The sequence below is a fragment of the Ischnura elegans genome, chromosome 5 (genome assembly GCF_921293095.1).
Source record: "Ischnura elegans chromosome 5, ioIscEleg1.1, whole genome shotgun sequence".
In the NCBI taxonomy this organism is placed as follows: domain Eukaryota; kingdom Metazoa; phylum Arthropoda; class Insecta; order Odonata; family Coenagrionidae; genus Ischnura; species Ischnura elegans.
The window spans coordinates 83,486,463-83,512,629 of NC_060250.1; the positions used below are offsets into that span (position 1 = coordinate 83,486,463).

At 38.9% G+C, this 26,167-nt stretch overlaps 1 protein-coding gene across 4 annotated transcripts in view; it reads right to left on the reverse strand.

Moving 5' to 3' along the window:
- The window catches only part of LOC124159133 (E3 ubiquitin-protein ligase rififylin), a 106,647-nt gene that overhangs the window by 40,463 nt on the left and 40,017 nt on the right, over positions 1-26,167 (reverse strand). The window contains exon 1 of one of the 4 annotated variants that reach the window (XM_046534709.1): positions 9,366-10,910. The exons of 2 other annotated variants lie outside the window; for them this stretch is intronic. In XM_046534709.1, the coding sequence (XP_046390665.1) occupies positions 9,366-9,464 (99 nt within the window). In that variant the 5' untranslated portion in view covers positions 9,465-10,910. Of the gene's footprint in view, positions 1-9,365; positions 10,911-26,167 lie in introns of those variants that run through there. One more of the 4 variants, XM_046534711.1, reaches the window with a different exon arrangement.

Sequence of the window (26,167 nt, forward strand, 5' to 3'; positions counted from 1 at the left end):
TTTTCAATCCATAGCCTACTTCTCCAGATATTCCTGGCGAAAAATCGATGGCTTATTTTTACGGAGGTTAATTTTACGGAGAAGTTGATGACGTCACGAAGTCGAGCAGAGCCTGTCGTCGCTTCTCCTTGCATGGGTCGCATATGACTCGTTGGTGTTCACTTTCGGAAGCGATTCCTTCCCTCAATAAAATATTCTCACCCAACGAGAAAAATGAACCAGACCTCTATCAATGAACGTTCTACGGCCGTTAAACAGTTCAAATAATTGAATTCCCCAAGGCCATAATCTTTACTGGGCGAAAAAGGAGGGACAGGAAGGGGAAGGATAAGGGGTTTGGGACGTTAGTAATGAGGTCAATGGGGTGAAATACAACAAATTTAAACTAAAAACACAAGAACGTACGCAAACATGCAAGCTCACTCACTCACCTAGCAGATTTGGCCACGGAAAAAATTTCCGCATAGGTCTCAAAAGAAGAATAATGAATGAAAAATAAATTAAGATTGATTTAGAGAGTTATCCGTCCAACTCAGATTTTTTTACTCCGAAGTTTGAAATTCTGAGGGCCTCTGCTGTCCTGGTCTGTAGCAATAGTAATATTAAATTTTCCCAAAGGTTAAAAATACACAGAAACCATTCTCCTTGCTCTTGTTATCAATTACCTTCATTCTCTGACGTTTTGTTAATACTTGAGACAACTTATTCTTGTATTTCATCCCGGTCCTCAATTCAATTAAGTGGCATACCATATTTTTATGTTAAAAATTGTTGTAATATAGCAATTAAATGTTGCTGCTGGGAAAGCTTGAAAGCATTCACTACTATAAGGTGGTTTTGAGGTTATTGCGTGGATTTCGAGGTAAAATTTGTAAGGTTCGAAGTTTGATTAGAACCTCGGGAGATTCCAGCAACCAGGGCGGCGCTCTTTAATTTCCATCGATCATATCTCAGCTTTAAGGGCTTCGTGCGTCACAAGCAAGCCGACGAGGCCTTCCACGGAAACTATCAGCAAGGTTTTTCTTTCGTAAATGAATCACTTCTCAACGGCTTCCCTACAATAAATTTTCCTCCTAGGATCCTGTGGAATTATAAATCATGTTTCAGTTGGTAGGCGCCCTCAAATATCTCCAGTGGCGAAAACTCCGTCGCATTGCGCCTGGCTTTTGTCTCCGAGCCAAGAAGAAGGAGAAAAAAGTACATTTTCTATCATCGACGATTCCTACAAGCATTTGGAGCGCTTCCTCTACGGAATACAATAAGACTATGACCACTGACGATGTGCTCCTCAATCTTTCTTTCTACTGGAATCCTTGGCAGCAGTAAGCGGAATTTTCCCCGAATCATTGGAGCAAAAAGTAATCACTTAATGACCTCCATTCGGAAAATATTTTCGTCGACTTTTCGATTGTTCGGTTACGATGAAAACGTAAAAAAATCTGCAACGCTCCTCAAACGATATCCAATATTTATTCATTCTTTTTCTTTTTTCGGTATCCGTGCTCTTTGGAAAAGGAATACACTCACATGACCCAAATACGAGTATTATAATTTTCACTGAAATTAACCTTTTTCCGCCCACCATATCCATGTGGCTACATCCTACCATTCTGATATGAGGCTCTTGAAGAAAAACCGCAACCTTTTTGCTGTCAAACTCTCACAAATCTGTTGTTGAAGCTTGTAATAACTTAATATAAGACCGGTGCAAAACGGAAATTCAAAATGGTTGCCTACTGTCCATAAATACATGCAAGTAACGTAAAAGTAGATACGAAATGCCATTGTTCACATTATTTTATGATTCGTTCATTCAAAAATAAGCTTTCCCTAAGCATATGGGACTCTTGAAGAAAGCTCGAACGTCTTTACTTTCGAACTGTCACAAGTATGTTGTTGAAGATTGCAATAACTTCATCTACACATTAATTTATTTTTGAATCCCGTCGAATTAAGCCTACATAAGAAAGAGACGGCTGCAAAACGGAAATTCAATATGGATGCCTACTTTCTGTAAATTACAAGCAAGTATCATACAAATAAAAATGGAAATGGCTTTTTTTAACTTTCCTTCGTCAAAAAGAATGCTTTCCTGAAGATTCATCATTTCTATCAAGATCACTCGTATCAATTGATCGAAATTAACCCTGAATCACACAATCATTTGTTTCGTCAGATCACTCGAGCGATCGCTCGTTGTGAACGGAAAAGCGATCGCTCGAGTGAACATTTTTCTGAATCACACGGTCCCTCCCGCCATCGCCTTTCGCATCACTTCCGATATCACAGCTCGTTGTCATAGGACCCGGGCATGCGTTCCGATTGGCTGATATGATGTTTCAGTGATAGGTTTCAACCTCAGAGTAAGGATTGGGGTAGAGGGCGCTTTCAGGCTGCGCAGTAGCAGATTCTTGTAGTCAACATGGTTACCACGTGATCGTGGGAAGTATTGCGGGAATCCCTTGTGGGAAGAATTGTGGGAAGTGTGGGATGTATATGCTGTATATGCGGGATCTTGACTACATGCGCAGTAGCCAAAGCGCACTCTCCCCCATCCTTACTCTGAGGTTTCAACGACGAAAAAAGCGACCAGACGAGTGATGAAAAAAGTGATGGTAATCCTCATCATTGGAGTGATCACGAAAAATAATTGCGGGCGACGTTCATTTGCGAGTGATCACTGGAGTGATCAATCAAAAATGATGAAAAAAATGACTGTGTGATTTAGGCTTAAGATTCTGATTTCGTTACCTCCCAGTGGAACTATATGGATACGGGTAAGTCTGAAAAAAAAACAAGTAGTTGTATCACCAAAATCTTTCACTGGATGACTGAAAACCATAGGAGCAGCTTCTTCATAATCGTAAGCATCAAGTATTCTGGGCGGAAATTGGTTAACTTCACACAAATACAATCTTCCGTAGAAATGTAAATTAATCAATTATATCGAATACCTTATTTCAACAGGGTTCGTAAATTCACAATAACCTTTACTTTCCAATAGTTAGGTACACAATAATTCTATTAGAACAAGACTGTGCATGAAGCAATGCTAAGAATAAATGTTATCAGAGGAAGAAAATTCTGTTTCAATTGACTATTAAAACTAAGAAATGCGAAGGACATGTGGCAATTGCCATGTCTAAAAAAACCTGTGTTTGAAGGATTAAGGTCATCTCCAAGTCTATTCTTCATGGTGCACATATTTGATCACGGAGCAAAACCGTCTAAAACTCACAAAATTCGACGTCCAACACGGTAAATATTATGTTAGTACACTAACGTACAGGAAATAATTCAACGAATAACTGTTCTATTTTTCACAGAATAAATAATGATTCACTTACAATGATTCCACTGAGATATGGAAGGGAATTAATTTTAACTGAAATTACAGAATATGATCTCACGTTCTATGCTCTACATTGACTGAAGATTGAAAAACTAGGCTTTGGAGGTGGTATTTTTGTACATTGCATTCGAAAATGAGATCTATTATGAAAGCTCTCATAGCGATGCTGGTCTAAGCTTTACAAAAACGCTGATAACAACTACAATACAAATGCTGCCGTAGTAAAAAAATAATATGAACATTTTTATGCTATTATAATCATGATAGAAATAAAATTTGGGAAATCTGGGTAATATGCAAATAAATACTGCCATTGAAGTCAAATCACGTAAGTTGCATGGAGATTGCACTGAAACCGGATTCAAAAGCTTGAACAAGCATTAGCTCAATGTATATATAAGCTTTAACTGTGGATATTTCGTGTAACACTATTTAGCTTTATTCCTCAGTGGAAGTAGTCTTTGAAAGACAAACATTTTCTGACAAAATATGCAAAAAGTATTTGTTTTAAGATGTTGGGTCGTACTTATTGTTTAAGTACTCCAACAGTTAAGGTAGAGAAATAAAATAATAACACCACGAAGCAATGGGCATCCTTAAGAAGTTGAGGGGTATCATTCAATGACATAATTACATCCACTTCGAATCCACATCCGTGGGGTGGAGACATTATGATACGCTTTTGCACTGAATTGTTGAGGCCTTTACTTAGTAGAATTCCATATTTAATGTTTGGAAGGAAATTTCTTAGCTTTTCTACAAAAACACACACTTAATTGCCGACTAGTTTCGGTTACACTGTACCATTTTCAAGACTAGTGACTTGATTAGACTAGAGACTTTACTAGACTAGAGACTTTTTTCAACACTAGTCTTGAAAATGGTACAGTTAACCGAAACTAGTCGGCATAAAGTGTGTGTTTTTGTAGAAAAGCTAAGAAATTTCCTTCCAAACATTATGATACGCCCTTAGAATCCGCCTCAGAGAGAGAATTTGTAAAATGATAAGACCAATACGGAGGAGCGTCTCACTTATTAAGATCCTTATTTTTTGGGTTTACCCGTGTCACAAATTAAAAATTCCAACAGTTTCGTCCCCGCCGCTGGAAACTTCATCAGGGCGATGACCTGATGAAGTCTCCAGCAGCGGGGACGAGACTGTTGGAATTTTTAATTTGTGACACGGGTAAACCCAAAAAATAAGGATCTTAATACCATGGACCGTGAAAGTTTTAACCAATTGACGAGCGTCTCACTATTTTTAAACGCGAGGTCATTCCAAAAATTTAAGGGCTGCAATAACTCTTATACGAAGAACTAATATTGATGGGATACCCACTCGCAATTCAGGCACGCCCACATCAGGACGGTTTTATGGAGGAAAAAGAAAAAGAGTTTTCGAGGTGTGAAGGACGCTAATGTAAGATAGAACACACCCTCCACTAGTAGAGCACGCAATCACGAATACGCTACACGCCAGGTTTACAGACGCTGAACTATTACAAAATATACCAATGCTCAAGTGTGATCAAAGCTGCAGCTAAATATATATCATCTTTTGATTACATAGATCATTATATAATCATTTCCAATCAAGAATTATCATATTACCATTATTATTTTTTTAGAACATCTAAATTCTCTCATAAAGAGTCTGACCTTCAAGAAAATGGTGAAGGATGAGTATTTAGATTAGCTTCACTATGATCTGCTACGAAATTTTCAGAAAATATTCGCATAATTTCACTTCCTTGATTGGGCTACACTCAAAAATGTAACCTCCAAAAAAATAAAAACATGAAAACACAAATTAAGACAAAAAATGGGATTAAAGGCCATGTATATAATTATGAATGAATATTTCTTTCCAACAATTTTTCCTGTACTTATGATTCTGGAACCGCCACGTCAGTAGCACAAAGCTCAATGCGATACACTATCAACCTACTCGCACGGGCAATAACTCAGCATTCTACAATAACTTTGTCTTTAATTAGCAATTAATTTTTCTTAGCAATTTTATTCATAATATTTTTTTATTTTTCAATTTAATGAGCAATTAGCAATCTTTAATTAAGTATTTACTATTTGGTACATATTAAACACTTGGGGAGATATCTGAAAAGGGCTTGACTGCATTAGCTTAAGCACAATTCATTTAAGGTTAAATAATAACATCGATCGCACTAAGTCTTCAAATAGACCAAAAATGGGACCTATTAAAAAAAGGGTTTTCCAACCTTTGAAAGAGAACAGAATGAAATCCACGAATGATAACTTTTCCTCTAAAAGAATTTCCCTATAATGCAACTTCTATTCGCTACATTTACTAGGTGAGTCCATTGCAGTTTACCATAACTCTGTACAACACAAACGTACCTGGAAATTTTATTTTTCTATCTACCATCGTGAATACCCAAGGAATATAGCGTGAGTTTAAAATATTCGTGTATCATACATTACTACGCAAAGCCCCATAAAGAATTTAATTCCCAGCTCGCAATTCCAATAACCTGGGCAAGGAAACAGGGACTGAAGCTTTTGCCCGAGGATACATGGAGCGGGGTGAATGACCCACTCAGGACAACATGTATCGAATTAAAACTAACACACCTCAGGGTGACGGCGGTTTCAGAGGCTCCAAAGACTTGATGCTCTTACGAGGAAAACCCTGAGACGTTATATATCCTTGGAGAATCCCATCATGATCGTGCCCTATCGCAAATCCCTTACGCGCCAGTTGAGGGAGGAGATACAGAAATAGGCTCTTCTCAGCGTTTCCCAAGCCTCTCTGGCAACGCTCAAAAGATTTTCCCCGAACTTTAGGGATACTGCGACGGGCCGTTCACTTCTAAGGTCTTGGTGAACTTCAGTAGCTCTGGTCTGGTGGATTGACGTCTGGTCAGGAATTCACCGGATAACAAGCGTAAGCGTTAGAACGACGTTTTCCGCGGTGACGGATTGATCCCTGCATCTTTCTAGGGTTTTATACCACGTCAGTTGGTTTGTGGACAACAGTTTCGTTGGATATCGTGCCAGCATCTTCAGGTCGAAGGTATCGGCGACATGGTGGAGATTTGGTCAGGCATTCCCCATTGCCTGATCGTTTTAGCTTCCCAGCGTTGTGCTTTTCAGCTTCTGTGTTTTTCGGAGAGGCTCTCCCGTCGTTATCCTTAATGAAGGTCCTTCACCTTCGTCTCTTCTTCTGTGGCATGTCCTCCTTCCTGTCAATCGACGATTATGGACACTTGGAGCGTTCCTACGTCGTCGGCTTAGTCGATGCAATTGTCTTAATCTCGATAGCAGCGTGTGGTTTCTGCCTCGGTTATATATCATGGACTGACTGGGTACTTCTCTCTGCTTGGCAATCTCTTGAATTTCTTTCTTTCTCTGGATGTCTTTTCCAGGCGCTGTGAAGGAAATTGCCGTCCTTTACATTGAAACTCTACAGTGTTTTTTGAATTTCTATGGATTCCTTGGTTTTCCGAGGAAAGTATCTGCACTCCTTCGTTAAAAGTTTCGTTTCCTCAAATGTAATGTCACGGCCGGGTCCTGACCACGCGTGTTCGGCGATGGCGGACATATGTGGCGTAAGTTTATGACTTTTACAAAGACCAGTGCCGTATATAGATTCCCATTTCGAGTAAGGGGAATGAGGGAGGGGGAAGAAGGGAGTCTCCTCACATACACATTCACTCCTGAAGGGATTAACGTTTACAGCTCTAAAAATTGACTAGTTCCAGAAGCAGAAATTAACCTAGCTTATGAGATGAAAACGCATCAAGACACTTCATGCATCTTACTCAAATTCAGTTCCTCGCTTTTGAAAGAGAATTTTACGTAGGAGAATTTCATGATATTTTAAAGGAATTATAAAGAAGAGCAGCCTCATGAAAATCTTGATAAGAAGACGGAACAATCTTATATCGATATCCATATCTCGAGATATGATGACCAGATGAAGACAATCGTCGAGGGACAAGTGGAAGGCAAGAACGGAAAAGGAAGACCTCTAATAAAATATATGGAACAGGTAAATAAGGATGTGAAAGAGAAGAAATACGTAGATAAAAAAAGATTGGCTGATAGGAGAACTGAGAGGAGAGCTGCATCAAATGAATCGTAAGTTCGCTGAATAGTGATAATGATGAATACCTATGACGGAGTATCACTGCATGCCGTGCCATGCTCTCGCGCATGATTCGTTAAACTAATTCAGACGCTTAATTTTTTTCTCTAAGTTCTTCAGTCCGGGGGGACTTGGCCCGCTTCTTTCCCCAGAAAGGATTCTATCGCGAGGGGCCGAGACAAACAGCATGGTGCAGTAAGAAAGCAGAGCTAGGATTAGATAAAGACACGGGAAACGAATTCATAGCAGGAAATTCAAAGAAGATGGAGCAACCAGATAATAATATGTATTGAAGCGCAATGCGACATCACTTGTTACATAAAGGACAATGTTACGTAATGTACGTTGAAAATAATTTGTTTCTAATCTACATGTTAAACCACGGGATTTTCATTGTGAATGAGTGTAACTTTCAGCAGTGAAGCCTTCAGTTCAGAATTACTTAATAATTTTTGGGAATTTTGGAAGTATGAGGAAAAGAAAAATTAAATGAAAAAGTGGAGGAAAAGATACTTTCATGACTTTGAACTATTATCGCGATTATAAACGATAAAAAAGGAGAATGAATATTTTAGAACTAACAACGTTTGAAGGCACTACCATGTTTTCAGCCATTTTTAAACTCACGGATTCGATAACGATTACCTCAACAATTGATTTTTACCGAGTAGGATAGAGAATTCTAGTAATTAGTGAGGGTGTACTTAAAATAGAGTACGTCAATACGATCGGTTCGTCAGCCCACCCCTGCGCATAAGAACCACATGAAAAAGAGGTAAATGAAGGCAACAGCATTAAGAATCAACATGAGAAGTTGATAAATGATGAGAAAACAATATACGAATAACATATGAAGTAATATTACACGTGAATCCGGCGGTGACAGAGAATTTTCAGAGACTGAACGATTACTACTCGAATGTTGTGTGAAGAACACTTCAAACGCAACACTCCGTCCGTCGGATGGGACGTTAAGCCGTGGTCCCCTTGGCGCCTTTCATTAAGAGCAGGCTAATGCCGGCGCCGAGTTTCTCTCCACCCTTCCTTCCGTACCCTTCCCTATGGTGAAAATGGCCAAAGCAGTCGGTCGCCTCCTCCAAATTCAATACCATACAATACCATGAAAGAAAAGTTTTGGGTGTGACATAATGGAAGTTAGGCCAGTTGAAATGAAAGGTGGTTGCACTTTACCACAGTAATTTTATTCATACGACGCGTTTCGTCTCCCAGAGCCATCATCTGGTACAAGACACCAGTGGCGGATCTACGGGGGGGGGACTATAACTCCCCCATTCGTTCGAAACACACACTAGGTAAAATCGAAGTATTTAGGCGTTACCTCTTTGCACAAAAGTGTTTAGTTATATTTTCATACATATTTACCTTCTTTAACGAGTTGAAATACAAATTAGCTCTAAACCTAGGGCCTATTTTACACACTTTTGGTATATTAAAATCCAGAGGCAGATCCATAGAGGGGTTAAGAGGGGGGATTGCCCCTTGGGGATTTAATTTACACTAGATAGAATCGTTATCTTCGCCCCCCCCCCTTGTCCCGATCCTGGATCCGCCACTGCAAAACAGTGCAGTAGATAAGGACATCACTTTTATGGACTCACATCACCTTGAGGGAGGGATGGGGGAGGATTGACAAGTGTGAAGAATATGTGCTACCAGATGATGATTCTGTGAGCCGAAACACGTCGTACGAATAAAATTACTTTGGAAAAAAGCAACCACCTTTCAGTTCAACTGAAAATTGTTCAGAAAGAAAAGGTCCGTTTTCCCCTTCAAAATCCAATCGAAACTGCTGCCACAAGTGTGACCGCTCCACACCGGAACAAAGGGAAATCACCCCTCCCTCCTTTCGCCCTCCACCCTTACCTTCTCAATCTCCTCGATCGTCCTCTTGATGAAGTTGTTGGCATCCCGCCCGAGAGCGTTGAGCGCGCCCATCGCTTCGCCCGTATCGAACCACGCCATGGTCGCGAACCACGAAGATTCGGCGGGGGAAGGAAGAGGACCTCCGACGACAAAACGGACCGCTAAGGGTGCCTCTCCTCCAAGGCGGGGGGAAAGATCAGCCGGGCGCGCGCTGACACAGCGAGGGGAGATGCGCGCGAGCCGACCGTCTTTTTTTTATTATTATTATCCCGGTCACGCGAAAGGGTAAACAACGGCTAAGGCTGGTGCGCGAAGAATTGTGGGTGGGGGATGGCACCGCTAGTAAGCGAGGCACCTCACAGTGCGAAAGAGAATGCCAATGCGGACCCAGTACAATAAGGAAAGGATGACACCAACACTTTCAGAGCACTGACTTGAGGTCACTCACTGTGCAGATCACGATAAAGTGGGTTTGTTGACCTTAAAAACGCAAGCGCTGCAGTAACGAATGGTTATAGGACACAGATGAGGTCAACCGTAGGTAAATCCATTTATCACAGCAGTTAAACCCGCCAGCACTAGCTACTGAAGAACACCTCTCGTGAGTATGAGACTATAAAGGAAAATGTTCACGAAAGAGAGGAAGAGGACAGACAGTTGGTAACGAGATACCAGAAAGGATAAAGCACCGAAAATTAAAGGTCACAGGGGATGAGGGAAGGATAAAAATCAGAGATAAAGGAGAAACAGGGGATGATCCACGAGAAAACCACTCTTCAACGAACACGCAAACACGAAACAGTTCACCACACTTCCCCTACCGCTTCCTTTACAATTCCTTTCAACGCCTCAGGAGAAACAACAGCGTGGCAGATCAATGGTTCACTTATAAGCTCACAGGTATCCCGTATTGTCGAATGTAAGTGCTTTCAGGATGATGAAAAGCCGAAATCGAGGATAACAAGTGAAAACTGGTATGTCTCACAGTTGTTCGTCAGCTCAATCCCGCTAAATCCAGCAGGAATACGTAACTGGGGAATGAAAATGTGTTCAGGATGATCAACAACCGAATCGTTCGAGGAAAAAAAACACAAGGTAAAAACCCTGCACGGACACTGATCAAAATCTTCCTTCGATCTTCTCACACATGTCCGTTGAGGCAGCTCGATCCCACAGCACCCAAGACGCAAACAAGCGCCACTGACCGAGGGATAAAACCCGCAGGAATCACCTCTATAGCCACGCCCCCTTTATTGACACGAGTGTTTTTCCCGCAACGTTCCGATAACGTTGACCTTCTACTCCCAGCATCGGCCGGGAGGGCAAGCGGACGGTCTCTGGCTGCAGACCGGAAGCCGCCTCCTCTCGGGAGAGACGAGGAGGCTTAGAACGGAGGTCGGGGGACTGATGTGAAGACGCGACGGATTCTCGGGACGAAATGAGACCAGCGACGCCTGGGCTGGCGCTCGTCAAGTCTTCCGCCCTTCCCTACAGCACTGGGCCACTCATCCCACGAAAGCAAGCTGGCAGACCCCCCACACCCTCGTGCCGCGTACTTCCAAGCGTCACACTCCCACTCCCCCGCGAAGGGACCGCGAAAAGAGCCAAGGGGAGGGGGGGAAGAGGGAAGGCAGTGAAGGGGAAGGAAACTTACTGCGCCGTCGCAAATGGAGGGGGGAGAAGGAGAGAGGGTTCTGACGTATGCACATACTTCCCCTCCGGATATTACCACCCTCCCTCCACATCCCCACCCCCTCTCTGCACCCTCTTTGGCGCCCTCGTTTCTCTATTTCCCCCTGACAATGCTACAACCCGATCCACGTCTCCAATATATTCAAGTACATCGCACGAGCTAAATCGAAATGAAATATAAATGAGGTGCCCAATAAAGTGTGAATAATAAATTCAATTATAATTATGATTTTAAACGGCTTTATATAATAAAATTTTTAGGGAATAATATCGCGGTTTCTTTACGAGCGAAGTTGATGTTTGAAAACATTTGAGCGAAAAACTAATAAACAATTTTTCATGTAAACAAAAACTTTTTCATATAAATATATTTTTTATAAATATATATTTTCAAATAAATTATTTTTTTTAATTTTGGCTATGCTCAAGATGAAGTTGTGCATATGCCGATAGGATTTTTTCACTTTAGCAACTCACAGGGGATCGCTTAACAGTTAATACTTGAAGTACACATAAAGTTAGCCCTTTATGACCACCTGCCTCGATGCAAACCGAAACAGATAAAAACAAAACAAAAAATGTAAATCCTGAATCTAACGCCGCAGTCCAGAGATTAATTGTTCAAGTTTTTTTTCAACGTTAAGGCGAAACCATCATTTACTATACCACACGGTCATTTAGGTTGTACTTCGGTAGCAATTATCATCCATTCGGTTAAATAAATATTATTTTATTACAAGGCAGCAGCGCATTACATTTCCGTTGCAAATCCCGTAATATGATCAGGAATTTACTTAATTTTTCATGGAAGGAAAACGCAACGGTCACGGTTTCATTTAGCCTTCATCACTGACGCCGAAAAATGATCGCGTGGTTCACGCTTAACATCAAAATGCCTTTTTTTTAAGAACAGCACGGTGTCATCGAATATTCGCCACGTAGACAAGTTCTCACTTATCGTCAATGATGATTAGGTGGGCAGTTAGTGCAAGAGAACGCAGACGTGACATCATCCACAAGAAGACAGAAAAAAAGTCATTCTCCACATGAGTCAGCAAAATGACGATATTTAAAACGAAAGCACCAGCGAATGAAAAACTTGAACGTCTCCCACGTATTTTTGCAGCGACGAGAGGAATAATGATTACGGCCATTCCCTTGTAAAAGAATAGATGTTGAAATTATCATGAGTGTATCTTATATGTTACTTTCGGGAAATGCTACGTGGATATCGTTTTACACTTAAAAATAATTTCCACGCAGCATTTCCCGAAAGAAACATGTATGATGGACAATAGAAGCTGCGAAAATCATCAAACAAATATCTTGAGCCTAGATTCAACTGTGCTGAACTACAGTAGCCCCATGCATTACAATGGCTTCCTCTAACGATCTGAGCCAATTTGGCGCGCGCTTTTAAAATGTCGCCGAATTTGTCTCCACTCGCAGAATATGTCATCAATAATTTATTATAGTTAAATGTTTTATTTGAAAACGACACACAATTTTATCAGCAACAATTACAAACGCTGATGCTCATTTAACTTATTCCTCGTCTGGAAATAATGACGACTCAAAATACGATGGAATTGCTCCTCCGGAATAATGATGGAAAATCGATTTCGATTGAAATTGAAAATCGAAATTATTAGAAGTTACAGAGATATTAGAAATCAATATTAAATAATAAAGGAAATCGAGATCAAGCCATGACATTCAAGTTTCGATTCAAACTCGATTTTTCAACTTCAGTCTTGACCATTTCGTTTGATCTTAGCAACGTCACTACCGGCCAATGATTACGTCATCCGTCCCATGCGAAAGACTTTTCTCTAAGACCGGAAAGGTACGCCCTCGATCATCAAGAAAGCATCTCATTCAGTTGATCTTTCTCAAAACATTTTAGTGAAGCTGAATGGTTACAAGCGGTGGTCCGTAAACTTTACGACGCGGGCTTTTGTAAATTTTTACGACTAATAATTCATGCATGTATTCTAAGTAGATTTTTTCTGTCAAATGTGTTTTTCGAATGAATAATAAACATTTTTTTTCAATCATTACTACGGAACGTATTTATAAAGTGAAGCAATGGTCAACTGCATTTGCATCCAAAATACGATGCGGAAAATAACTTTCTGGGTATGAACCAAAAAGCGAAGTTTAGTTCAACTGTTTAGCGGGTATAAAGACAGATTGGATCAACTTGCAATCCGGCATAAACAATAAAAAAAACTTAATATTAAGGAGATAAACATTATCCTTTTTTGTGGTGGTTTTACAGCCTCTTTATGCATATTTATTTTCAAAAATGGCCTATTAGATCAAATAAATCCCACGGAAACTTATTTTTGCTGAATTTTTCTTACCCTCTAGCCTATACTTGGATGAACATGGGATAAAAAAACTGGCTGAAGCTGACTTTTAAAATAATGCAAACGGTATCCTGAATCGACTTTTTTTAATCTACAGCAAAAGCTCCATTTGAAGAAAGTCGAAAATGATGGTAATGTATTTTTGAATTATCAAAATGAAAACCTATACACGCAAAGCTGTTTTCTGGTGACGATAGAACTTTATAATTTGGGATGAGTTGAGTACTTGAATATTTTAAAATTGAGCGGAGCACTACCAACCAGTCACCCTTGAGAACCCTGTTTGGGAGATGAAAATATAAAAAAACTGAACAACGCTTCGAAACAACAGCCACGAGACGTTTAAAGAATTAACTATCCCCCTCTAACAAGGTCTAGATGGAATGATCAACGAACGAAAATATCCAGTCGTCCTAATGAAGTGTTTCCTGACTCTGAAGCCCTCATTTCAATTACAAGCTTCCTGCCCTGTGTTTTAAACAGAGTATGAGAGCGCTGACAATACCTTGTGGAACGATAATAACGCACCCAACAGGCTGGCAGAAATGCAGAAACGGTCACATTATACCCGGCTTTTCAGGAGGAATTTGCAAAACTTCAGGAGGTAGTAGGGGCGACAATTTTAAGCACTTTTTCCCACAAACATGGGGTCTCAACTCCTTGGTTACTGAGCTTTGGCAATGCAAACATTTTTGTTTGGATGCACTTACCGTGAAAATGGTCATTTTGGAGTATTTAACATTTTCGACATTTAATTTAATAATCTGGATATTTAAGGACATTGAATAATTACGTTAATAATAATTAAATTGGTCATAATGCGCAGTCTTATTGACGCTCAAAGCTCTCGTTTAATCATGCTCAAGGACTTATGGTTTTAGGCTTTTATAATTGCACATTTTCGTCCAACCTTAATTATTTTATGTCCTTAAAAATCCAGAGTATTGAATAAAATGTGGAAAAGGCTCAATACCCAAGAAAAACAGTGTTCATGGCAACTACAAAGTGCACCCAAACAAATGTTGGCGTTGCCATAGCTCAGTAATTAAGGGGTTGCTATCTATTAAGCTATTAATTAAACTTCGTAAAGGCTGAATACCCAAGAAAAAATTTTTTCATGGTAAAAGCATTTAAAAAATGTTATCGCTGCCATACTTATTACGTGTCGACCCTACGTTTATGGACGAAAAATACTTCAAATAGTCTCCCCTATCACCTCCTGGGGTATTGTAGATTCCTCCGGAAACACCCTGAATTTAGCATTTTCTCACGATTCTCATTAGATTAAGTGCCAATGCGCACCTTCATTGTAAAATAAGCAGGAATAATGCCGAAGCAAACATTGCTGTTATAAACAACCGCATATCTTCTTATAAATACTACCCTTAAGTAGGGTTTCTTTAGCGGACAGCCTCCAGAGGCAATGCCTCCGAAGTTTTTTTAATCCAATGAGAGGAGACATGCATACGATAAACGTGATTTTCATTTCTGTGATTAACCTTCCACTGATTTTAATATCGAAATGAAGAATACGGTAAACACATATTCATTCAGCTTTTATTTTTCAATCTTGTCCCAGTATATGTATTGGTATTTGACAAGGAATAATCCACGATATTGTGTTAAAAAACGTAGAGTGATTAGGAAAATTTTGAAAAAACACAAACAGTTTTTAAGGTTTTCATAATCATTCGACCATTAAAACAACGTAATCACACACAACATCACGCAGGTTGATGAAGCACATGGGAAAAACCGTTTATCATGTCTGGGAGTCGAACTACGATCACTTGAATTGGTACCAGGTGTTCTACCACTTGACTTTACACACAAAGGCGATATGGTCATTATACGTCATACCTAAGTGTTGGGAATCTGTGCTCGGCAACTCGGAAAATATTTTCAGTGAAGACAATTATCCTACACAATAAAAACTGCTGAAAAACAAATATAAATGAACAAAAAATAAATTATAAAATGAAAAAAAAACTAAAGGTCGAATTTATTCAGGTATCAACTGCTCTAGTCATCGAGGAAGCGAAGAATTTTTATTTCTCAAAAGCTCGAACACAATTCGGAATTCATTCATTCATGTGGATTTTTATCAATGGAAGCTTCCGGGTGCAGCTACTTTGCGCAGCAACGCAGCTGAGAACGAAAGCTCCTATCGACTAAAGCTCTCCGCTACGAAAATATCTGATCCAAATATGAATGCTTATTTCCCAACCAAACTTCGATGGCTGAGCGATCGTCAGAAAATCTGGTTTTTGCCAGGTGTATGAAAACAAAAGAAATTCATTTCATAGATTGTACACGTGAACCTTATTACAGAACTAAAGGATTTAGTGGACCATACGATACAGAATATATAGCTATATGTATACTAATAACGTAACATTGTAGCCATATTGCAAGGTCATATTGGCTTCATGACGCACCTTTATCAGTCGAAAACAAATGAATGTCTATGTTGTTCTAACAGTGTGTGCCGAGGCAACCTGATGATTTTCCAAAGACAGAGATCACGCAACTGAATAATAAGGCACTAAATTTATTTCATACTAACAGTCTTCCCGGCGTTGCTCGGGAAAGATAGTTCCCAGAGACGTGGGAAACTTTAGAATTGGTATTCATGGTCACATAACGGTATTTTTAAGCACGCTGAACGGCAAACAATAGAAAAAAACCGATTTCCGTAAAACGCGCACGGGATCAGCTTCTGCCCCGCTCCACAACATTGACCCTTATGAGTGTCCTTAGGTGCGGAGAGTTATTTAGTTATGTTTTCCCTTTCAGCGTCTCGATAGGTGCGCCTACCCGGAAGGATGTACAACCGCAGAAGCTGTATGACGTAGGTAACGTAACAAACGGTAATGAGAAATTGACGCAAAGGATGCGTCGGAGACAACCGAAAGTAGCACTACGGGATTCGAGAGCATGAGATGAATCTATGCATTAACTTCGGTCGCAGCAATCCGCGCAATCGAATGGAAATACATAGCGGACAGACAGACAGACATCATATAAATATATAGATGACGGCGAACAAATTCACCAAATAAGCAGAGTTGGGAATAAACTATGAATAAAAAAGCTTAACTTTTACGCAACACGTTACCTATTCCACCACTAAATGGTGGAGATGGGAAATGATTGAGGATATATTTATAAAAGCAAGAAGATACTATTCCAAAGAAATAAGAGTCAAGGACTGAAAATGATGAGAGATCACCGCAAAGACTTGCGGAACAAATGATACTTCATTCTTGAAGGACGACGCCACTCAATTCCTAGCTTATCTCAGCAATTGCTTTCTTGCTAAGCTAAGTTTAGTCAAAACTCTCGAAGGAAGTAGCATCCTTAAATACGAGAAACAGCAATATCAGCCATCCTTCAAAATTCCATTCGTCTTAGTTAAAATTTTTACGCCATTCATAATGCTAAGCTACGTAGGATTTCCTCGCAATTTAATTGTTTGACGATTCAAATGATTCAATGTAAGTGTAATTTGAATATGCATTATTTAATAAAGTCGTCCCAGGCTTAGTGGAAATCACTGATATTCATGGCAAGCAATAATTTAGTTTTAATTCACCAATTTATGAAAATATAACCCCCTCTCCGGCCTATCGCACTATTATCTGTACATGATACATCCAATGCCAATCCTGAATTTAGTAATTTTGAGTCAATTCTTCTACCTGAGTAACTTCAACTCCACATTTAATGTCCAATAGGTATAATTTCTCTGCTTTTCCAGAACACTCTTTTTCTTACCAAAAGGCAGAGAATTTATGATCAGGCCATAAACTTGGAGTTGAAGTAAATCAGATAGAAAACAAAAAAAAACTTCATAGATACATTCAGGGTAGGCATTGGAGGTACTACATACAGATAATAGTGGAATAGGCCGGTGAGGCGATTACATTTTAATAAATTAATGAATTAAATTATGTTTATCATGAATATGGGTGAATGTATACCTAATGATATTCACTAAGCCTGGGACAATTATTATGAAATAGTGATAATAATTTGTCAGCTAACTCAGACTCTCACGATACAAATAATTTCTATAAAACACTAAGAATACTACCACTCGAAAACTTCTAACCTATATTTTAGTAATAGATAATTATTTTTCCAATAAATACAAAACACTGAAAGACAATTTTCATAAAATGGAAAAGAGGAATCTATACCAATATAAAATCCCCAAATGCTTCAATCAATACGGTGAAAACAAAATGGTGGTTAGTGTTCCTAAATTGTTTAACAAATTACCTAAAGAAATGCATGGTTTAACCACATATTCGGATGTCAAAAGTAAACTTTTAAATTATCTACTTGAGGACTTTAATTTTTAATTTTAAGACATAAGTTTTTTATCGTTTCTTTCATTGTTTTAGATGTTTTTAACTTCTTGTAAATGAATTATGGAGAACCTGCTGATGAGCCTGTTTTGGCTCAGAAGGTCTCCTAATTGTAAAAATATTTTTTTGTTCTAAAATATTGTAATATCAGGGTTTTTCTCTTTTATCTTTTCTTGCCCAATAAGTCAGAATATGTGTTGGTTATATAGTGAAAAGCGTGTTAAGAATTTGCAAAGGGAATGTTTTTAATGTATAACATATATTTTAATATTTGAGATATGTATTTTTGATGTATTGTAATGTGTTTAAATAAATAATCATGAGATCAAAAAAAAAAAAAAAAAAAAAGTACAAACTACGCTTACGTTGAATCTTTTGAATCGTTCAACATTAAAAATGTGATAAATGGAACATAATCTAGAAACGATGGTCGCACATGCAAGCACCCATTGTTCTGAGAGCAAATGAAACGAAAGTTCGTAAATTCTAATTGGGTATCATTTTTTTCCCCTGACTTTACTGGCGGATCCCCATTCAAGCTCTAATTGCGAGGGAACATGCAGATGAGATATAATTTCGAGAGAAAAAACGTTCAAAGAGAAATCGGGATGCCTTTATGCCACTTCATAGTATCGACCCAATTCCACGGGATATTCAGCACGTGTACGCCTCTACTTGTTTCGAGAGCCATGGAGGAAATTAATCAAAACACCAACCAAATTTAGACCATATTCCGCATTCAGACCTCCGATCGGTATTGACGGGAAAAGCAAGTGGAGAATATTCACAATGGAGAGTAATAATTCTTGCACAAAGATTACGAGAAAGCGTTTAGATTCAACCGATTCAACCGTTTCAAGTGAGAATTGGTGGCACAGTATACTCGAAGGCGAAAAGTAAAACATTTTTGTTAGTACCCACATCATTTAGGTACTGAAAACGGATACAGCAGTGAGAGAATATCGATAGCAAATGAGGCGTTCATGAACAGGAAAGAGCTTATCAGAGGTATTGTAGGAATTTAAAGAAGAGGTCAGTGAAATATATCGGTATACACTATCATAGAAAAGAGTTTCCTTTTCAATTGGTGGATGTTACTTTTTCAAGATGTTTCCTGAGCGGAACTAAAAAATGAAACAGATTTTAGTACTTCAAGTCAGTCACTCACAGGTTCTCATTTCGCCGGCCCTATTGCGAAATTGTTTCGACCGAATTGATATTTTTTGCCGCAAACAGCATCGGTTTGTTTCAGCATTTTCTTAGGAGAGATAGGACGTCAAAGCCAATTACATGGAAATAAAAACTCTTCACAGATAACGCTATATTCTCAGTCATATTGAAGGATGTTGACTCAAAAGCTCAGAATTTCGTGGCCTTGATCATATTATAATCCTCCCTCTTAGTTGAATAGCAAATCAAAACCTCTTTCAATAACTGTACACTCAAACTACAAAGAAAAACGTAACGTAATTAAAGCTAAAGTGAGTGTGCTCTGAGTGATGGATTAATTTGCTAAAAGGAACCTATGTAGGGAGTGTATTATATAACCAGGAGAAAACATTGTGGCTTAAAGGTTTATAGCGCCTTGAGAATAGCAATTATTCGCTAAAACAGCTCGAGGACAAATATACCAACAGAGTGGAAAACTGAAAATATGTTTACTTCGCCTTCGCACTGCAAATAGAGACGCTGGGTAAAGTATAGTGAAAATTAAATAGCGTATTTCAAAGATGAAAGAGTTAAACATGTGAAGCATGATAGAGAAGGAACTGAGAGTGGGTTATATAGGGAAACAGGAAAAGTGCGAAAGTAAAAGCAATAACAGCAAAATCCAGAAACATTGATTCGCCCAAAGTACAGTCAGAAGGCCCAATTAAAAGCCATGAGGAGAGAAGAACATTTTATGGTCGAAATACCAGTTTCATACCTTCCTTTTTAATCAGCTAGCCGATAACCTTTCCTCCCGAACTTCTCATTTAATGCAATTTGCGGGTTAAGTTCAACTCGATACCTCCTCTGCAAAAACGCTCAGCAATCGCCCACCGAATCAAATCCGCCCAACTAGTAGCCAAACAATACAAATCCGCTCAGCCGGCAGTGTCCGGAGCATAACCGCTCATATCCTATTCTCCAAGATTGGAGGTGAGCGTTTATGCTCCGGACACAGCCAGCTGAGCGGATTCGTGTTGTTGGGCTACTAGATGGGCGGATTTGATTCGGTGGGCGATTGTTGAGCATTTTTGCAGAGGAGGTATCGAATTCTCTTAAGTACGATAGAAAATAATCTATTTAGATTGTTGATTCGTGTGACTTCGAGATGAGCGAGCCATCATTAATCGCCCACGCAACCTCCACGAAGTGAGAAAAACGTAGGCTATCCTTTTCCTGGATCAGAGCTGTCGACACTCGGGGAATCACCGCAGTCCAAAAGAAACGGACTCCCGGATGGATCTGTGTCAAGATCGCGGAAGATAAGTGTCACTGTCCGGGACTTCACTTCCTCTCCTTCACCTGCCTTCAACCGATAGCGGGTGAAACAGGTTAAATACATCACGATGAAGTGGAGGCGGATAATTTCGTCGGGGAATTACTCAAAAGCGGGTGAAAGCGGCAGATGGAATAAAACCGATACGAGGAAAATGGCATGACGAGATAGCGGTAAAGAAGACACCGATGAACTCGGTATCGAAAATCAAACGGAGGTGTTTTGGCGGGAAGGAAGATCAGATTAAATGTTCAAAAGATGCATTTCCATCTCCTGCGCATGTGACCAAGATTGAAACGACAAAATCAAAGACCATGTGATGGGGTCTGTTGGGCTATTCGAGAACAGTGCTTTTGTTTTCATCCTATTTAATTCGATTGAAAATGTTATTCTCTTTAGTACATAAGTTTTTAATAGGTAAAAAACTTGAGACAGGACGCATATTTCGACTAGTAAGTCATGAAAAAACACAAAGTAAACAAAATCGAGACGACACCCAAGTTCAGAAAATAAGAGCGAGACGAGACTGGCTCCACTCTCGTCCCGTCGTAACACTGCCATCATGTTTCTCACTCTCCCGTTGCGATTATGATCTCTTACACTTTTAATGATCAATTCAATCAATTTTTATTATTAATTAAATAATAATAATATAATAATATTTAGTAATTCTTTACATTTCCAAACCGAAATACAATCAGTAGCCCATTCTTGGGATAGATTTTATGTTCAAACACTAATGAAATTACTGCAGGAAATAGCCATCAACTTTAAATGTTTACTAAAATTCTGAAGAGCCCTTGCACTTTGTAAATAAGGAACTGTTAACCCTAGAATCATTTTTGTTTATTTTAATTTTATTTTTTTAATATCCCCAGTTAGGGTTGCCTCTCTGTACTTGGGACGCCTTTGTTTTCTAACGCCTGTACCATGTTAAAGTTAAAATACTCTAACTTGGGTCACTGTGGTAGGTTTTTTATCACTTTTAACAGAAAAAAACTTACCAGCAAAAAACACATGAGCATAAGAAAAAATTAATAAATCAACACTAATCTTTGAAGACAATGTTGTTATACCACAATATATACCACTCTGAGCACTCACAGCGGCGGATCTATGACGGGGATAATGGGGCCAAAGCCCCCCTAGGGTATACGATTCACACTATATAGAATGGTAATTTTGTTCGGACCCCCACTACTGCTGGAAGATTAACTCCCACGTATCCCCCCCCTTGTCCCTATTCTGGATCCGCCACTGTGCACTCACATTGTTTACATCATGGTAGTCAACCTAAAAAAGTAAAATGTCCTCTTTTGTCCCATGTTAGATCCCTGTCCTATGTATGGGCTACTGACAGTAGAGAAAGAAATGCATATTTTAACAAATGAAATTATTCGTTTCTTCAGTTGATTTATTTCCGAGGGGCAATATTTCGGTTAGTCATTATTAATAAAGTAATTTAATTACCTACTATATTAACCAGACACCTAGTATTAATGTTTTAAATAAATATGACAAATAGAAAAAAATTCTGCCCGACCTATTTTGCTCTACAAATTGAGAATACTGTTGTAAATTGAAAGTGCAGAAAATTTGTTTATTTTTCACGAAGAATTTATGTGAAGCTTTATTAAAAAGGCTATTATTTTCAGCAGTAAATATTGATAAAAGAGTCATTGATGTAATATCCAAACCTGACTCATCTGCATGTTTAATAAGTGAATGGTGAAAAATTTTTGGGCAGGTTATGGCAAACCATTATATGATAAAATAAAAGAACTACGTAACTGTACAAATAGTCGGCATTTCAAATCAAGTAAATCAGAAATGATGAAGGGACAACAAAAAAACATTTCACGGGATAGATAGATAAATATCGGTGAAAACGAGAGGTAAGACAGGCCCATGACTCAAGACCTTGCACATTCCGTTTGTTCACAACGTCCTATTTATTTGATTAAGGAAAATTGGTCGATAAGATACGGCGCATACCATAAATGAGATAGTGATTTTTTTCAGCAACGCGACAAATAATCTGGAGAGGAATTCTTCCGATTAAGCTATGCGACATCCGGCTTTGGAATTATCTTATCTCTAGCTCAGCGGAATTCCCACTAGAAAAAATTTGGCTGATGCCCTTTTGTCGAAGATAAATTCCTATTAATACAACCCACGACGTCTAGCTGTCGTGGGAAGGAATGTTCAGAAAATCAACGATAATAATATCCAACATTCCGTAAAACGGTAGAATAGAACGAAGAATTCATCACACGTGAAGAGCTGCAATAGGAAAGATTAGAGATTTGCGAGGAACTCAGAGAGAGGTAAATAAATATTAGACCATACAAAACCATATTTGTGATAAAATACAATGATTCAAGCGTGATGGAGTGAAATTTTTCCATATTGATATAAATACTTGCAATTTACCAAGATAATATAATTTATTACGACCTTGGTTTCAATATCACCACACCTTGAAGATGATGCAGTAACAATGAAACAAAGGTCGGAAAAAATTTTATATTCGTGGAAAATCGCAAGCATTTATTTCAATATATACGTGATAGGTTATCGGCTGAAGGGAATGCTAGCTCCATATTAACGTATTATTATTATTATTATTACCACATTAATCGCAAAAAAAACCTTCAATCGTACATAAGACCACACATGTGACGCTAACTAAGATAGTAAAAATGTGAATCGAAAACTGCATGTTTGATGATGATTGCCTAAGACAACTGAAACACTTTTTACGGATATATTTTCCTCCCGACTTTACTTGGCTTTTGGATTTCCAGTCTTCGAACATATTCTCTTAATTAGTACCACAAATTAATTATTCCATTCAGAACTTAAAAGATAATGGGGAACTTGCATGGGTCGTCGATTGCTCTAAAAACTATTTTGAATTAGTAAAAACCCACATATATGTATTCAAATAACCTTCGGATTGAATTATTTGTAAACGCGCAAAATAGCTGCAGTCGAGCTGGCAAATAAAGAAGCATAAGAACGTCGACAGGTATGTTCCTCAGCACAATATTCTTCCGAAAAAAATAGTAGAGACAATTACACCTTTTGTCTACGTATTTGACAAAGGGAAGGAAGAGGCAGAATGTGACAAGAACAAGCTGGAGAGAAACTAATACAGACCTCGACAATTTAAACGAATAGCAAGAAGAGAGAAGATTAAAGAATGAGGTGGAAAAGAGAAAAATAAAATTAATAGTACAGAATGTCAGACGCATTTAACTCAAAGCAAACATTTAAGGGAAAGTACTAGGCATGGAAGGCAGAGAAAGACCGAGGAAGAAGTTGGACGATATTACGGAGAAGAAAGGATGCAGAAACAACGCACGGAATAAATTAAAAACCAACCTTTAAGTTGACGACACCAGAACTTATGAGGTGGAAAAATTCAGTTCCCTAGGACTGAAGTAAACGGCATATGGCAAACACAAATGCTGCATCAATAAGGCATCGGTCGTTATTACTAGATGATATGATGAAGTATACTGTTGTTTAACTTGTTGATAATACATGCACACTCACACATTATGAACTTAACATTTTGCAATATAAATTTGAGTGAAAATAATTCCTAAAACGAGGTTAATACTGTTTATAAGAATGAAGAAACTAAAACAACCCATTCCTATATCCATACGAACTGGCAGCATTGAAAAAAACTGAAACTATACTTGACTTAAGGAAAAAGTAATAAATTAGTACAGAGAAGAATTAAACGCAAGAAAAATGAAAGGCATTATTCTCAAAGAGTGAAACAATATGATTGATTGCACAATGGTGAAGCCCAATTCCGGAAGCAGGAGTAATCATGAGAATAAATCAAGTTTTTAATTACGTGTTTTCCAGTTGAACTGCGGGAAAATATGGTATTACCATCATTTTTTCTGCTTGCTCAACAACACCTCAAAGCTAGCCATGTGTATATATTGCTGGGAGGGGTAGTTGGGACAACAGTTAGGACAGAAAATGGGGAATTTAGGTTGGAGACTAATTACTTGACAAGAGGTCTGGTCAAAGTCCATCTTAGCCACATCTCCGCCCCTAAGAATTACTCATAACTAAACATTTAAGCTGGTAAAGACCAAATAAAACTAGAGATGAATATAATACAGAGAAATATTTTACGACACACGACGTTAATCGGCTTGTGTGATGTTCATCGCCGTACTGGATCATCAAAAGATTATCAAAACTTCACGAAGTTCAACTCCAGAATGATATTGCGCTGCGGGAACCGAAAGGAAAAAAAATATTACTGACCACAAATATTCATTTCGACATCCAGTAATTTCGCAATTTTCGAAAGATAATCATGATATAAAATCGCCCGAAACTCATCTGACACCGGAGAGTAACACTCTAAATCATCTATTTTTCCTCGAATTTCACTGAATATGATTTTTGCGATTCACGCTGGATTTCGCGAGCCTCTCCCTCGCGAGATAATGAGACTTGGGAAAAAAATAATCCGGAAAATTTAATTGGTGGTCGTAAATAACTAGTGTGTATAAATAGGTATCCTTGGCGATAGCGGATTCCTGGCGCAGGCGTACGAAGCATCAACGTCGGATGATGAAACATCGCTAAAAAAACATATTACCTGCGTCGAAACTAATAAAGAGATTCATCCCTTTAGTTTACTATTAACATCCTTATTAATTTTTGTTATCATCACTGCACTTTATCATCATACAGGGTGTTTCAGGAGGAATCTGCAATACTTCAGTAGGTGGTAGGGGAGACCATTTTAAGCATTTTTTCATCCATTAACATAGGGTCGCAACTCCTTTGTTACTAAGATATGGCAACGCAAACATTTTTGGGTGCACTTTGTAGTTACCATGAAAACGGTTTCTCTTGAGTATCCAGCCTTTTCGACATTTTATTTAAAACTCTGGATTGTTGAGGACATTAAATAATTAAGGTTGGTCTTAAGGCCGTATCACACTAGCGACTGCGACCGCCGCTGCGACCGCGACTGCGGCTGCGGCTGCGACTACACCCCATCACACATTGCGGCCGACGCCACGATCGCGCATGCGCACGTATGAACGTTTCTGCTTGTGGCTTGTTTGTTTACGAAAGCCCAAAGAATAGATAGAGAGCAGCAATTGTTGAAAATGTTCCTAAAATATGTTTAAACGTACTTCATTTTCATTCACCTGTGTACTCGGGTGCAATATCCAATATATTGGGCTTCCATCTTCACTTTAAAAATCCGAAATTATCTCAGCGTTATCTTATAACCTTCTTGAACTTCCCTCGCTGCGGTAACCAAAACAAACAAACACGTCTGCCGCAAGCGCGCGAGATTGAAATGGAGCTCTCTGATTGGCTGCGACTGCGACTCAGAAGAATAGCCGGTCGGCTATTCTTTGGAGTCGCAGTCGCAGCGTCGACTGCCTCGCTCTGATTGGTCGACGGGCCAGTCGCAGTCGCGGTCGCAGCCGCAGCGCCGGTCGCAGTCGCTAGTGTGATACGGCCTTTAGATAGGCAATTTTAATTTGCGTTAAATAACCTCAAAATGGCAGAGATTGCGTAATCTTACTTATCGTTGATACTTCCTCAAAACACTCGTTCAGTTAAGCTCAAAGATTAATTCTTTACATTTTTCCATTCAAATATTTCATCGATGGAATCTATTATCCCTGTGGTATCGCAGATTCTTCCAGAAACACCCTGTAATTTTGTTTGCATGAGCAGCAGCCGAAAATCGCTCAAATTTGAACTAAGTCCGTAGGGTTGACATCAAGAAACGCCTTCATTTGTCTCTTTGGGTCATATACGTAAATAGAAATGTACAGAATGCACTTTTCCACAAAGGTTGTTGGTCCCAATGTC